General features: G+C 40.8%; 1 protein-coding gene across 2 annotated transcripts in view; it reads right to left on the bottom strand.

The window, feature by feature from the left end:
• Positions 1-16,102, bottom strand: part of wdr11 (WD repeat domain 11) — a 101,537-nt gene that overhangs the window by 18,978 nt on the left and 66,457 nt on the right. The window contains exons 15-22 of one of the 2 annotated variants that reach the window (XM_068002253.1): positions 13,525-13,649; positions 12,933-13,080; positions 8,139-8,245; positions 7,695-7,809; positions 7,252-7,423; positions 1,426-1,534; positions 1,034-1,096; positions 785-850 (exon numbers count right to left, since the gene is read on the bottom strand). In XM_068002253.1, the coding sequence (XP_067858354.1) occupies positions 785-850; positions 1,034-1,096; positions 1,426-1,534; positions 7,252-7,423; positions 7,695-7,809; positions 8,139-8,245; positions 12,933-13,080; positions 13,525-13,649 (905 nt within the window). The remainder of the gene's footprint in view (positions 1-784; positions 851-1,033; positions 1,097-1,425; positions 1,535-7,251; positions 7,424-7,694; positions 7,810-8,138; positions 8,246-12,932; positions 13,081-13,524; positions 13,650-16,102) is intronic. The other variant, XM_068002254.1, reaches the window with a different exon arrangement.

Genomic DNA, 16,102 nt, shown 5'->3' with positions numbered 1-16,102 from the left:
GGTCAAGGGAGCAGGTGGTACACTTCCAGCACGAGATAAGTTTAATGACAATGGGGGAGGAGATGGAAGAGAGACTATAAAATAAAGGGTCGTTGTTCTGAGGGAAAGTAATCATTTGGAACTGGGAGTAAAAGGGGCAGATTTTGGAACTGACAGCAGAGCCCACACCCTTGGTTTTGAACATGAAAACATCAAGAGCTTCTCACTTTGTGTGTTTGAGGTGAGGATAAAGGTTGAAGGAGATGGGTAGTAGTGGAGAAAAGGAGTTTAGACTTGTTGCTGTTCTCCAGATTAACACAGGATAGCACAAGTAGGCTGTAGAAAGGGAGCAAATGTAGAGTTGGAGCTGCTCAAGCCTTATTCAGCAATGGATTTAACAGTCTAATCACTCAAGCTTATGGATGAGAGACTGTAAAGGTCTCGGTTATATTGAGGGAGCAGTGGGGATGGAAGATTGTCTGAGATCTACTGAGAACAAGGGCGTTGAAAGAGGAGGTAAAGTAGTTAAGGTGACTGACAGAGGTGTTGGATGGCAGCCAGAGTTGGGGGAGGGCAAGTGTGAGAGAATGAAGGAGCCACTTTTCTTCCAGGGGCAGAACGTCATGGTGGAGATGTGAGAGAAGTATCGTAGAGAACCTGGTCAGTAATAGAGGCCTTGAAGATTTTGAAGCCATATATTATGACAAGGATAAGGGGATGTCCATGTGTTTAGATGGATAAATGTAGAGGACGGGATTGAAGGTGGCAGGGATCTAACCAATCTAGCTGGCTTGGCTCCAGTTACCTTGCTACTAGCAAGCATCTCTGCAGTAGTTGGAACTCTGGATCTAGAAGAAGATACTGGATGTCACTGTAAAGAAAATAGATAGCATTAATTTGCACATATTACTCAACCACTTATAGTTAGAGTTTAGTACACATAAGGATGGGATTTCTAAAGTGCCAATAAACAACTTTCATGTTAAATAATATAAAATACACCATTTCAATTTTGTGGCATGAAACTCATTTTTAAAAAAGAGTTCCTACTCACTTTGACATGGAGTTCAATTGCTCCTGCATAAGTAGTTTTACTTCTTCACTTTCTGAATAACGACTGCAGGAAGCAGCAGAAAAATATGGTCAGGGTAAACATATGTATCTTTCAGTACATGCTGATGACACTTTAGCAATAAACAACAGCATCAAATAACTGCACATAAAATATACAATTAATATAAAGTTAAGGTACAGAGGAATTACCAACTCTTAATGGCTTTAACAATACGTTGATATGTATTCAGTAAACATTCTTATGAATATTTCAACTTGTAAGAATGCTAATAGTGTTATGCTCAGTCACACAAAATATCGATTTTCCTTTAAATATTTGTTAAATTTTCCTGCCAATTTTGAAACGAGAGGTTAGATTTGTTATGTACTTACATTTGCATAATATTCAGTGAATATTGTTCATTCCATGGTTGGTGCAACAGGAAAGCTTTCAATACAAGACAAGATCTGGGGAGTAGAAGGTAAGGACACCAAAGAAGATCTGCACAAAAAAATACAATTGAAGTAATTCTCTATAGACGAAGAAAGCTTTCTTATTAAGTCACCTCACTCATAATTCTCATTACAGTATGATCTCAATTATTTGCAATGTCATTATTCAAAAATGCATTATCCATGAAAATTTTGCTGGGAGTTAGGTCAAGTTGGGAGAGCAACAGGAATCAGGTCCTGGTTGGAAGAGCAGCATGCAGTTATGAAATATGAGGAAGTGTAGAATGTACTAAAATTGGCCCTTTAACAAATTGAGACAGTAACTCAGAGGAGTGGGTAGGGTAAGCATGTAAGTTACAGGGAATTTTAAAACAGAAGTGATCTTGGAAAGTAAATACGTGAAAAATAATAAATAAAATCTATCAAGTGCCATTCGATAAATAAGAACAGATAGATGTGGACATTCTAGAACTAGGTTGGGAAAACAGCAGGCGTCAGGTCTAAGTCAGAAGACCAGATGGAGCTGGGGCATAGTGAGAAAATCTTTTTATTTCATCAGATCTTAAAAGGAGCGACTATATATAATAAAAAGGACTGATCACAGTATAAAAAGTGCAAGCAAAATCAAGTGATTGAAAAAGGAGCAAAAGTAGATGAAAAATAAAGATATTGTGAATAATGGCAAAATCATTTAAATTTAGAACACAAGATGTTTCCCTTTAAAATTATTATACTATTTCGAGCAGCCTGAAAAAACACTATAATGATACACATTCACAAGGAATCTTAGAAAAGAGTCAACCAATACACAAGTATCTTGCAAACCCTAAAATATCATACAAATACCACCAAAGAGTCACAAGGAAAAAAAAGACTTTAACAGTGCCTGAAAGGTAAATAAAAGTCTTCATAAATCTATTCCTTTCTTTCAGCACTGGTGACTGACTGCCTCTAACCTAATCTGAGACAAGTGAACAAAAAGATGATGGAAGATATTTGCTGTAGTGGTGGGATTCCAACAGTAGGTGGAGTTCAGGCTGCACATAGGGAAAATAAATAATGTAGTAAGATGAGGATTAACACCCATCCATTTGCTCATCATGGGTATAAATGGATTGCTACTTGTCTCTAATAATTATGGCCAACTATGCATTATTTACAAAGAACATAAATAACATTGAGAACCACAGTAGCGCTTCAGTACTAAAATCAAAAGATGACAATTTTGTAGTTCAGTCAAAGAATGTAAAGAAATACGGCCTTTATGGTTCTGTACATTGCTATAATAGTTTACTAAAAACCATATTTGCAAGTACATGGAAGCATGTATCTATAAAAGGAGTCAATTTGACTGACCCAAAGTGTTCTGATAGTGGTGTTAGGTGCAGACTAAGTGCTTATTTCAAGTGCTTATCTTAGGGGAAAGTGTGCCTTAATAAATGATGCTCTATTACATGCACTGAAGTGCCTTGCACTAGCACAATGCTCCATCAATTATTGGCAAAAATCTGCAGCTCCTTAAGACCAATTTCTGCTGCAAGCCTACTAAATTCTTTGGCAAGAGAATATAGATTCTTCAGCAACTTTTTTTTATTATTCAATCATGGGATGTGGGCGTTGCTGGCAAGGCCAGCATTTATTGCCCATCCCTAATTGCTCGAGAAGGTGGTGAGCCGCCTTCTTGTACTGCTGCAGTCCATGTGGTGAAGGTTCTCCCACAGTGCTGTCAGGTAGGGAGTTCCAGGATTTTGACCTTCTGTGGCGCATTACTCAGTGATCTATACATATCCAGGTCTTTAAAAAGTGTAACAGCACCCATTTTTACACTAAAGAGAGGCACTTGAACTATAAACTTACAACAGCTGAGGAGGAGAGCCGAAAATGAGATCAAAGCAACAGAATAAGTGCTCCAGCGGAGATCTGGAGCAGCCATTAGCAGTACTTTTTTTATTCGTTCACGGGATGTGGGCATTGCTGGCAAGGCTGGCATTTATTGTCCATCCCTAATTGCCCTTGAACAGGTGGTGGTGAGCCGCCGCCTTGAACCGCTGCAGTCCATGTGGTGAAGGTTCTCCCACATTGCTGTTAGGTAGGGAGTTCCAGGATTTTGACCCAGCGATGATGAAGGAACGGCGATATATTTCCAAGTCAGGATGTTGTGTGACTTGGAGGGGAATGTGCAGGTGGTGGTGCTCCCATGCGCCTGCTGCCCTTGAACTTCTAGGTGGTAGAGGTCGTGGGTTTGGGAAGAAGCCTTGGCGAGTTGCTGCAATGCATCTTGTAGATGGTACACACTGCAGCCACGGTGCGCTGGTGGTGGAGGGAGTGAGTGTTTAGGGTGGTGGATGGGGTGCCAATCGAGCGGGCTGTTTTGTCCTGGATGGTGCTGAGCTTTTTGAGTGTTATTGGAGCTGCACTCATCCAGGCAAATGGAGAGTATTCCATCACACTCCTGACTTGTGCCTTGGAGATGGTGGAAAGGGTTTTGGGGAGTCAGGAGGTGAGTCACTCGCCGGAGAATACCCAGCCTCTGTCCTGCTCTTGTAGCCACAGTATTTATGTGGCTGGTCCAGTTAAATTTCTGGTCAATAGTGACCCCCAGGATGTTGATGGTGGGGGATTCGGCGATGGTAATGCCGTTGAATGTCAAGGGGAGGTGGTCAGACTCTCTCTTGTTGGAGATGGTCATTGCCCGGCACTTGTCTGGCGCGAATGTTACTTGCCACTTATCTGCCCAATCCGGGATGTTGTCCAGGTCTTGCTGCATGCGGGCATGGACTGCTTCATTATCTGAGGAGTTGCGAATGGAATTGAACATTGTGCAATCATCTGCGAACATCCTCACTTCTGACCTTGTCATGGAGGGAAGGTCATTGATGAAGCAGCTGAAGATGGTTGGGCCTTGGACACTGTCCTAAGGAACTCCTGCAGCAATGTCCTGGGGTTGAGATGATTGGCCTCCAACAACCACTACCATCTTCCTTTGTGCTAGGTATGACTCCAGCCACTGGAGAGTTTTCCCCGATTCCCATTGACTTCAATTTTACTAGAGCTCCTTGATGCCACACTCGGACAAATGATACCTTGACGTCAAGGGCAGTCACTCTCACCTCACCTCTGGAATTCAGATCTATTGTCCATGTTTGGACCAAGGCTGTAATGAGGTCTGGAGCCGAGTGGTCCTGCCGGAACCCAAACTGAGCTTCGGTGAGCAGGTTATTGGTGAGTAACTGTTGCTTGATAGCACTGTCAACGACACCTTCCATCACTTTGTTGATGATTGAGAGTAGACTGATGGGGCGATAACTGGCCAGATTGGATATGTCCTGCTTTTTGTGGACAGGACATAGCTAGGCAATTTTCCACTTTGTTGGGTAGATGCCAGTGCTGTAGCTGTACTGGAACAGCGTGGCTAGGGGCACGGCTAGCTCTGGAACAGAAGTCTTCAGCACTACAACTGGGATGTTGTCTGGGCACATAGCCTTTGCTGTATCCAGTGCATTCAGCCGTTTCTTGATATCAGGTGGAGTGAATCAAATTGGCTGAAGACTGGCTTCTGTGATGGTGGGGATATTGGGAGGAGGCCGAGATGGATCATCCACTCAGCACTTCTGGCTGAAGATCGTTGCAAATGCTTCAGCCTTGTCTTTTGCACTCACGTGCTGGACTCTGCCATCATTTAGGATGGGGATGTTCATGGAGTCTCCTCCTCCAGTTAGATGTTTAATTGTCCACCACCATTCACGACTGGATGTGGCAGGACTGCAGAGCTATCATCTGATCTGTTGGTTGTGGGATTGCTTAGCTCTGTCTATAGTATAGGGAACATACATGGAGCAACCAGCCAGTAGCAGAAGACGGGGGGGGGGGTTGGTGGGTGATGGGGAAAGAAAATCAAAATTAAGCTCAGCCACATACAAGAACAGTGGCATCATCAAGAGCAGCCATAGATCAAGATATGTGTAGAGTTGGAGAGATGAAGGAGATACAGTGGCTTTTAAGGTTAATGTCTTAGCTAATAAGGAAGCCTTTGGGAAGCAGGAATGACAATGTGAGGTTTCATATCAATTTAGTTAAAAGCCAACTAGATTGCTCGCACTGCCCCAGCTCCTGACTGTGCTACTTCTGCGATGAGGGAGAAATTCTGCATAATAAGAGTTGTCCTGATCATTAGGGTGAGGAGGTGACCTGACAGTTCCAGTCTTATCCCATTACTTATACACCTCTTATCTGCTCAGCTGATCACGTAGCAACATTGGTAATGATCCTGAATGGGTCTTTTATTTGGATTCTTGCATTCCTAAATGAAATTGTAAAGAAGGTAATTCACCAATAGCACTACATTATGGCAATCTTGTCCTGAATGTGAAAGAGGCACAAGTAATTAATGTTGCAGCCATGAGCTGAAACAGCTGGAATGGATTTTCATAGGAGCTCACTGCACTTTGTGAAATTTAGAAAATACATTTCAGTTTGCCAAGGATTGGGTTTTTAAAAAAATATTCGAACGAGTTAACCTGACTGAACACAAGCGACGTGTGTTAGGAGGCTGGGTTTACAGGTTGCATTAGAATCGTATAAATCAAGAAACAACCAGGGATAGCCACGTAACAAAATATGATGAAATTACAGGGGAAGGGTATGTTAGAAAAGTCGAGTCTCCAGGTGACAAAGGCACAAGTAAGAGTTTCAACAGCAGTGGGGTTGAGGAGGCATGCTGAGGGGTGATAATTCAGAGGTAGAAGTGGGCAGACTTTGCAATGGACCAGATGTAAGTTTGAAGCCCAGCTCATGGTTAAGCATGATATCAGGTTGGGCTTGAATGGGCGTTCAGGATGGGAGGAGGGAACAGATGCTATGGTGCAGAGTTTCAGCCAAACAGGGTGGCTTCGGTCTTGACAATGTTGAACTGTAAAAGTTCTAGCTCATCTATAACTTGATATTCGACAGCACTGCAAGAGATATGGAATCAGGAGTGGTGGTGAAGATGGGTATTGTTGGCATACATACGGAAGCCGATTCCATGTCTAATGTCATTGAGGGGCAACACATAAATACAGAACATAAGAGGGTCAAGGATGGAAACTTGCGCCACACAGGTGATCATATGGGCATGGGAGAAGAAGCCATTGCAAGAGACGCGCTGGCTGTTTTGGAATGGGTAGAGTAGAGCCATGTGAAGGCGAGGTGGACCATAGAGAAGAGGCGGCTGAAGAAGGTAGTTTGATCATCTAGGTTGAAAACTGTACTGACGCCAAGAATGATAAGGACAGATAAAAACTGTGGTCACAGTAACAAAGAATGTTGCAGGTGACTTGGTCTCAGTGTTTGGATGGGAAGGAAGCCAAACTGATGGGATTTGAACAGATAGGGATGAGAAAGATGAGCAAGGAGTTGGGCAACAAGAACAATTTCCAGAACCTGAGAGCAGAAGGGAAGGTTGAAATTGCTGTTTACTATTTATCACTAAAAATTATATTTTTACAGCTGTACTATTTCCATTTACAGCTTGAGCTTCCCATAACTACAACACATAAGTTATGGAACAAACCGTCACCTGGTACAATAAAAATGCTCCCTTTAAAAGCATTTATGTATATATATTTCTCTAGTGTATAAAATATAATCTTTTCAGTTAAGCCCAAATACGATCAAATGCTATTGAAAGAAAAATGATCTCAGCAGCATTTGAACAGTTCTTAAGAAAGCTATACTGTACACATATTCAGTCATACCATGCTTTTACACCGAGATGTGTATTCACACCTGTTAAGTCCTGCTCATCTATTCTGTAACTTGCCGATTTCATTGCCATCTCCAGAATCCGGATACAGCCATCGTCTGAAGCCAGAACCACTTTATCAGAACTGCACCAATCTACATCAAGAACCTTGTAGTTGACATTCCGACCAGTCCTCATGCTGCTTACCATCTGAATCTTAAAACAGAATATTCTAAACTGACTGAATCATATTTTTAATTCAGTTAAAGCAATTTCATAAAATTTGTTTCAATTGTCCAAGTGTTTTTGATCAAATACATATGGGATAGTGTAACAATTTCAAAAAATTTAATAAATTTAGCTTACTTTAGTAAGAGCACATCAAACATTATGAACTAGATATAACTTGCATGATACAAGTTTAAATCATAAGAAATACTTTCAAAGAAAAGAGGAATGGGGGAAGGTTAAACTAGATATTTACTACCTCCTTGGTATCCCAGACTTCAGCCCCATCATTAAACATCACCAACAGCTTCTGGTTCCCCTTTCCAGGAGCAAAGCGGATCTTCTTCACCCAGCCACGGTGAGTGGGAACTCCTCTATTAAACAAATACAGCAATAAAATAAATCCTATCCGATTCTAATGCAAAACAAGCATTTTAATAATGAGCCTCAACATCAGCTTTTAAAACAAAAAATAAACACACAATGTGACAACGATGATGCTGAGACTGACAACCAAGTAGTGTGGACCCCTCCGCTCTGCGCACCCCCCCCCCCCACCCCAAGTTTCTAAAATGAACCCAGATGACTGTAATACAGGATGACAAACACTGGTGGTCCAAAATACCAAAACATCACATTGCCTTAGGATAGTCAAACATTTTATTACAAGATGCAACATTCCAGAACTTTCAATGTCCCTTACCTTGAAAGTCTGGCTTTTAAATCCCAGAAGTTCACATTCCCATCAATGTCTCCTAGTACCAGGATATCTCCTTTCCATGCAATGCATGTAATACTGCCCATGCTTCCCTGCAATTAGTTTTGAAAACCATTTCAATATACTAAATGTTTAAGTAGAAAAACAAAGTTGTACTTCAGCAGCAAACTGCATTCTGGTGCATATACTACATACACACTGTAGATAGAAGATTATTTGATGATTTCTGCTTGCTTTCATATTATATAAAACCCTGAATAATTTCAGTGGAAATCAGTCTTCACACATTGAGACTATTATCTTAACGTCTTACAGCAGCATTTATGTACTTTGTGATTTTTAGCTTGCAGACAGCTTTGTTATAGCATATATAATCAGTATATTTTAAAATTAACAAAGAACATTTTGGGACTGAAGTTTTCTATTTGCAAGATCATTTCTCATTTTCTGGACAGGAACTTTTATTCTAATCTAATCCATAATTATGGTTTCACTGAGGATCTTCTTGCCCATGCTAAGCAACCCCTGCTCTTGAGCAATTTGGTGATTAATTTCTTATTTCCTTGGACATGTCCAAGGCCTTTGACAGAGTCTGTTACCTTCCACTTCTCAACAAGTTAAGATCATATGGACTTTTACCAAAGCTATGTTCATGGATATCTAGTCTCCTCTCAGACTGCTTTAATTGTATAATAGTTGGTGTTTCATCCACTGACTCTTTTTAATTTAGCTCAGCAGCTTCCCGTTATGGGATCGGGAAACATTGTTTTTACAGCACTTCACACATTGGCATTTTTTCCATCAATCAGAGAACACAGAGCAGAGATATAAAAACAGAACCCACCCCTACAATAATCAGCAGCAGTAACAGTCATGAACCTCCCACAGTAATTCACATTTAAAGTAGAGTTGTGCTGACAGTATCAGGCAGTCTTATTAGGAATGTGCCAGGGAGTAGCTCAACAGTAATATCTAGTGCTGTTTGCATTTAAAGGAATGTAATATTCTCATGGTGCTCTTATTTTGAAATAAAATTATAGCTTTATTAATTCATAAATTCACAAATCAAACTGCAAGTGAAACTGAAGAAAGCACTTGTCATAAATGCACATGGGTCACTGAAACATCAACAGCTGACAAAAATACTGTACATTGCAGCTGTAAGTGCAGAAACTCATTAAAATGAATGCAATACTCTCCAGTGAAGAGTGTAGCATTTATGAAACATCCCTTATACATAAAAACAAGTATTACACATCAAAAAGCAGTATGTAAGCATATTAGTTCTTGTACAAGGAGGCACCTACAAATATACCAGCAATTCATTAAAAACATCCTGGAAATTCGCCATGCTTTACAATTAATTAGGCTGTAAAGAAACAAGTGCTACACATAAAATGAAGCATTTCAGCCTGAAAAACAATTGGTAACCACAGCAACATACAAATGCCAAAGCACTTCATAGTAATACAGTCTAGGAATAGACCAGCATTTCACAATTATTCATCCTGCAAAGACACAACTATTTTATAGCAATTACTGAACTTCACTTCTGAGTGTGGCAGACCAGGACAATAAAAAAAAAAGAAAATAAAATCCCTCCCTCCAAAAAAAACCCATGATTTGCTGTAAGTGCTCGTGGAATTATCACGAGAATTAATGCATTGAAGCAGAGATCTGAAGGATTTCTTTCATAATATAGTCAGTGCCGTGAGCACTGGCCCCACAAAGCCCTAGTGACTCATCCTCCTGCAGTCCATTCCACTTCTATTTCCAATTATATTTTTATGCCACTGGGTTTGCCTGTTTGAACTTGGTGGCGCTGGCTGTTCGAAAGGTCAGTTCTTAGCAGTGTTCCCTCAATGGTGAACTAATCCTAAATCAACTAATGAGAAAGCAATGCTGATAACAGACCTTCTAATCATCAGATCCAAATTCAAATGGGTAAACTCAGTTGCATTAAAAAATAACTGGAAATCAAAACTCAGCACAAAATTGAACACAGTAGGCAAATTCAAACAGTCAAAGACCCCATCCCAACCAAGGCAGTCACCGAACATCGCAGTTATTATTACTCAGCAGTTGCTCCTCGTAATGAGTCACCTGTCAGAGAACACTTCCTGTTTCTGCAAAAAAGTGTCAGGATCAAGCATTTGCAGGACAGATCTCTCCTGGGAATGCTGAATAAAAGCTTCACTCTGTCCCAATATGTATTTCAACCCCAACTTCAGAAGAACACCCCTGATTACATGATCTTACTATTTTTTCAATTCACACACCATTGACCATGTGGCTCCTCTGTGGCAAACTCAATAATCTATTAGACAAAGAGGTCAACAGTACTCCAGGGTATGGCTGATGATCTGGAAGGAGGGCAGGACCAGTCACTGGAAGATAGGCTTCATCCCACCGAGCTCCAGATAATTCCAAAAGCCAGTTAGGTGAGGAAGAAAGTGTGCACTCCATATTAAACAAATAGAAGCTCTGGCTTGGAGATTCTTAACCACAGTGATGGGTTTTCACATGTACCAGACAAATGGCAACCAATCTTTTATTTCTTTGGCCGAAATTTCTAATTTAGTATCAATTAGGGTCAGCTTTTTACGATGAACTCATACCCACTAGGAACTGGATTAAAATTGGGACCTTTACAGATCCACGGGCAGAGGAGACTCTCATCCCAACAGTCTGAGCTGGATTTGAACTCAGGTCCCTGAGGTGATAGGCCAGTGTCTAACCTATTGGACAACTCAGTCCACCTAGAAAGGATATTTATAACAGAGCAAAAGAAAGCGTGGGGTGGGGAGCCAGAGAAAAGGTCATTTGGTCAATCAAGTCCAGTCTTTCCACAGATTATGTACAGCCTACTCTATAAATCTCCGGATGGGAGGACCCTAGGCAAGACAGAGGGTCAGAGGGATCTTGGTGTGCAAGTTCACAGATCCCTGAAGGCGGCGGAACAGGTAGATAAGGTGGTAAAGAAGGCATATGGGATACTTGCCTTTATTAGCCGAGGCATAGAATATAAGAGCAAGGAGGTTATGATGGAGCTGTATAAAACACTGGTTAGGCCACAGCTGGAGTACTGTGTGCAGTTCTGGTCGCCACACTACAGGAAGGATGTGATCGCTTTGGAGAGGGTGCAGAGGAGATTCACCAGGATGTTACCAGGGCTGGAGCGCTTCAGCTATGAAGAGAGACTGGGAAGATTGGGTTTGTTTTCCTTGGAGCAGAGGAGGCTGAGGGGGGACATGATTGAGGTGTACAAAATTATGAGGGGCACAGATAGGATGGATACTAAGGAGCTTTTTCCCTTCGTTGAGGGTTCTATAACAAGGGGACATAGATTCAAGGTAAAAGGCGGGAGGTTTAGAGGGGATTTGAGAAAGAACTTTTTCACCCAGAGGGTGGTTGGAGTCTGGAACTCACTGCCTGAAAGGGTTGTGGAGGCAGGAACCCTCACAACATTCAAGAAGCATTTGGATGAGCACTTGAAATGCCATAGCATACAAGGCTACGGACCAAATGCTGGAATATGGGATTAGAGTAGACAGGGCTGATGGCCGGCGCGGACACGATGGGCCGAAGGGCCTCTATCCGTGCTGTATGACTCTATGACTCTATGAATGTTCTGCTTAAGTAATCCCTTATTTCTAAATGCAAACAGCATTCAAGAATATTAACCCAGTCTCATATCTCTATATTCAACCTTAAGCATTCTCTCCTTTTGTTTCAATTGTAAGAAATAAACATCTAAATTCACCTAAGGCTGTGCATTGATTCTAAATATTGTGCCAGATTTTGCTGTCAAAATAACGGTGAGGCTAATGGTACTCGCTATTATTTATGCGTAAATGGTACAGCAACTTCAGGTGAGGAGCAGAGCCAAATGTCAACACTCAAAAGTTGCTGTGCGAGTTGTGACGCTCTGGCGTTAGCTTCGCAAAGAAGGCATTTCACTGTCTGCCTCATCACTGACAGTCATTGAATATCGTGAAGTTGCTGTATTTGTGCAGTAGATACGAGCTAAACTGGCCACAGAAATTTAAGTCTCATCATTTCAAACGCAGGTACCCTATTAACAACTTGATAATTGTTAATTACTGCCAATCAACCTCTCGCATTGAAAATCAACTATTACAAGTGTGGAGTCTCATTCTTTCAGGTATTAATTGTTGTTGGAGATTTTTAAAATGTCAAATTTAAAAATTGATTTTTTTTTTTTTACTTTTCCTTTGTCTCTTTTTGTCTCTCTATCTCTCTGCTAATCCAATCTTTCTGTACCTGATTTGACATTGAATTCACCCACTCTAATCTACACTTCCTTCTCAGTCCTTCTGCTGTTTATTTCTCAATCCTTCCATCTGATTGGTTAAGGAGATATATGGCTGGTTGCCCTGTTCACTCAGGTCCCAGATGCCCTGTTTCCCTCGCTGCGCCGTTATCAGCTAACACTTTCAGCAACTTAGAGGGCAAAAATGTCTTCAGCTGAAGGGTACAGGGTCAAGTCTAATTATGCCATTGGATGCCCTGGTACAGCAAAATCTGGCCCATTGAAAATTGTAAATTAATATCAGTGGCAAACTCAAAATATCAGTTTAATAGGCACCACTACTAATAATGGCACAGAATTTTGCATCTGCTTTTATTACACCAGATGGTGAATTGTCATTTCTACTTGTGGGTCATTTGATAGATCATTCATTTTGACGGCCCTTCAGACAGTATGCAAAACAAACCCATTATTTCACAGCGAGAATTGTTCTTAATTGTACTTACATCTGGAGGAATTCGGGCTCCGTCCTTCACTAAGTTTCCTTCCACAGTCAGGTGGAAGATCTGTCCATCGTTGTCAGTAAATATAAAGTGCTCACGTGCAGAAATGGTCTGGCCAATTTCAGCTTTACTTTCTGCCTCCTGCAGCAAACTGGAGAATTAAAATATTAGATTTATTGAATTCACAATTAATACATCTTAATCTTTCTTGACAATCGTAATAATGCATGCATGGTGAAGTCAACTGACTTAAAAGCTAAATCACTTAAAAAGGCACACTAGTGCACCATCATTCCTAATATCAAATATAGCAAAAGTGACAAACAAGAACCAGAGAGAAGCAAAAACTAATGGGTTGTTCCTTAATTTCTTATTTAGCAAGAGATCACTCTTGGGACTAGAACAGCTGACAAGGAAACTCAAACGTAAAGAGAGAAATATTGTTATACACAGTGGTATAGTAGGCCCATGCATGCTGGTAATGCAACCTCATTTTCTGGCCTCTGCCTGCTACCCGCTACACGCCATGCCATCAGAGCCTTGCAAAATCAAACCTATTAACGGCGACAGTACCCAGCCAGCCTTTCTACGTCACCTGATCATAGGCGACTCAACATTACTGGCTTCCGCATCAGAGACAACAGTTTGTCTGGCCATGGCTTCTCGGGCCGCCAGCTGCTTTCTGCGCAGACTCTTCAGGTTGTGGGAAGGAGACCATTCCTGTAGATAAAGAAGCGTAGTGAATTCTATTGTATTTTCAATCTATCTAAAAGAATAGTCCTAATTTTTTCTACACAAAATATATATAACTGATTTATCAAAAGTCAGAAATCACTCTTGTACCATTTACGTCACCATCTGGGCATGGACGTCAGCTATAACATCATCCCGCAATGACTATATTAGACAAGCTCGACACCATCCAGGACAAAGCAGTCTGCTTGACTGGCAGCCCAACCACTACTTCAAACATCCACTCCCTCCACCACCAGCATACTGTGTTTGCAGTGTGTATTACCTATAGGATGTACTGCAGCAACTCGCCAAGGATTCTTCAACAGCACTTCCCAAACCCACGACCTCCACTAGCTACAAGGACAAGAGCAGCAGGTGCATGGGAACACCATCACCTCCAGGTTCCCCTCCAAGTCACACGTCATCCCGACTTGGACGATACGTTCCTTCATCGTTGCTGGGTCAAATTCCTGGAACTCCCTGCCCAACAGCATTGTGGGAGTACCTTCACCATATGGACTGCAGTGGTTCAAGGCGGCTCACCGGCACCTTCTTAAGGGCAACTAGGTCTGGTCATTAAATGCCGGCCTTGCCAGCGACGCCCACATCCCAAAAATGAATTTTTAAAAAAATAAGGTGACCATACAAGTCTTGCTGGATTTAATAAAACGCTTACAGAACTTTGGTGACATCATGTTTGCTCTAGTACTGGATGATGTGATTTCCAGTGGTGTGTGACACCAGGCCTGTAATTTAAAAAACTTAGCACAGTCCTCAATTGTGCATTTCTTCTACACATTCATCTGGAATTGGTCCCATTTAGTATAATTTTATGTTGCCATAATCAACACTGAAACCAAGATTCAAGTGCTTCTGGGAGCCATTCTAGATCATACTATAATTTTGTGAATGTGTTAGTTATTCATGAAATGTTAGTAAAGCCACACAAAAGTGAACATAAATGATGTGGAGTTAGGAACTGAGGGAGCAACAGCAAATTTACTGATGACACCTGACACCAAACCAGGGTGGGGGGAGGGGGGGCGCGGGGGTAATGGCGACTTTTTATGAGATTTGAGAAAGTCCGCAAGAGGACATAGAAAGGCTAGCAGAATGGCCAGATAGGTAGCAGATGCAGTTAACTGTAAACAAATATAAAGTAATATATAATAATATATTTAAAAAATGGAAAAGTTCCAGTGTAGATTCAATAGGACGTTACCAGTAATGATTAGTTAATTATGAACAGACACTCGAGAAGTTAGGGCATTTTCCACTGAAGCTGAGAAAGTTTGGGGATGACTTGATAGAAGTCTTCGAGATTCTGACGGGTTATGATAGAAACAATGCATCACTATTTACCCTGTCAGAGAGAAGGTATGAAAAGGCATGAATTTAAGATAATCAGAAAAATAATTAAAGAAGAGGTTTAAAAAATTCTTGAGAGCATGCTTAGAATGTGGAATGCTCTGCCACACACTGTTGTTGAAGAAGAATCCATAAATTCTTTGAGAGGAATTAGCTAGATGTTTGAAAAGAATAATAATAAAGGATATGGGAGCAACCAAGAGATTAGCTCATATGGAGAAAAATACCAATGCAGACTTAATGAGCCAAATAACCTGTTTCTGTACTGTGACATTCTATGATTCTATGAAAATACTCATGTCAACTCTGTTACTATATCATCTCTACAATCTACTAGTCTAAATAAATATGCAAGTACTGGATGCTTATTTATTTTAATGTAAGGAATCTTACAACACCAGGTTATAGTCTGTTGGACTATAACCTGGTGTTGTAAGATTCCTTACATTTGTACACCCCAGTCCATCACCGGCATCTCCACATCATATTTATTTTAAGGTACAAACTGATCTTGATTTGATTTTAAATCTGAATTTTCAGAAGCAAAAAACTCAAAAAATATTTCGGACTCAGTGACCATTATTAGAGATATAGATCCCACAATACTTGATCAATCTTGCAGAGTTAAAGCAGGTAAAAAAGCTTTTGCAACAAACCAACATTTATATCTATTTATACACAAGTTTTCCATCTAGCGCGTGCCCATAGGACATGGGAAAATTTTGACATGTCCATTACAGCACAAATCATTTTGAACGGTTCCTGGGAAAATTGAGCCAATCAAAAAAAAAACACTTACTTAGCTATTGTAAGCAAACATTTGTAATTCTCCCCCCTATTTCTTTCAGCAGTATATTGCTTCCTCACCCACCCCCAATATATACTTCTACAAACAAAATTTTTAATATAATAATCACCTAAAAAAAATCAATAGTTCTTAATGCATGCCACTATAACCTCACCAATTTTCACTTTAACAGGCCACAACCATGGGCTTTTTTTTTAAATATAAAGATTCTTATCCTTCTCCTCGACCTTTTACCCATGTTAATTCTCTGCCCTTCAATGTT

This window comes from Heptranchias perlo, chromosome 21 (assembly GCF_035084215.1).
Source record: "Heptranchias perlo isolate sHepPer1 chromosome 21, sHepPer1.hap1, whole genome shotgun sequence".
NCBI classification, from domain to species: Eukaryota; Metazoa; Chordata; class Chondrichthyes; order Hexanchiformes; family Hexanchidae; genus Heptranchias; species Heptranchias perlo.
The sequence above is the reverse complement of the archived record's forward strand: the minus strand, read 5'-3'. Positions and strand labels throughout refer to the sequence as shown.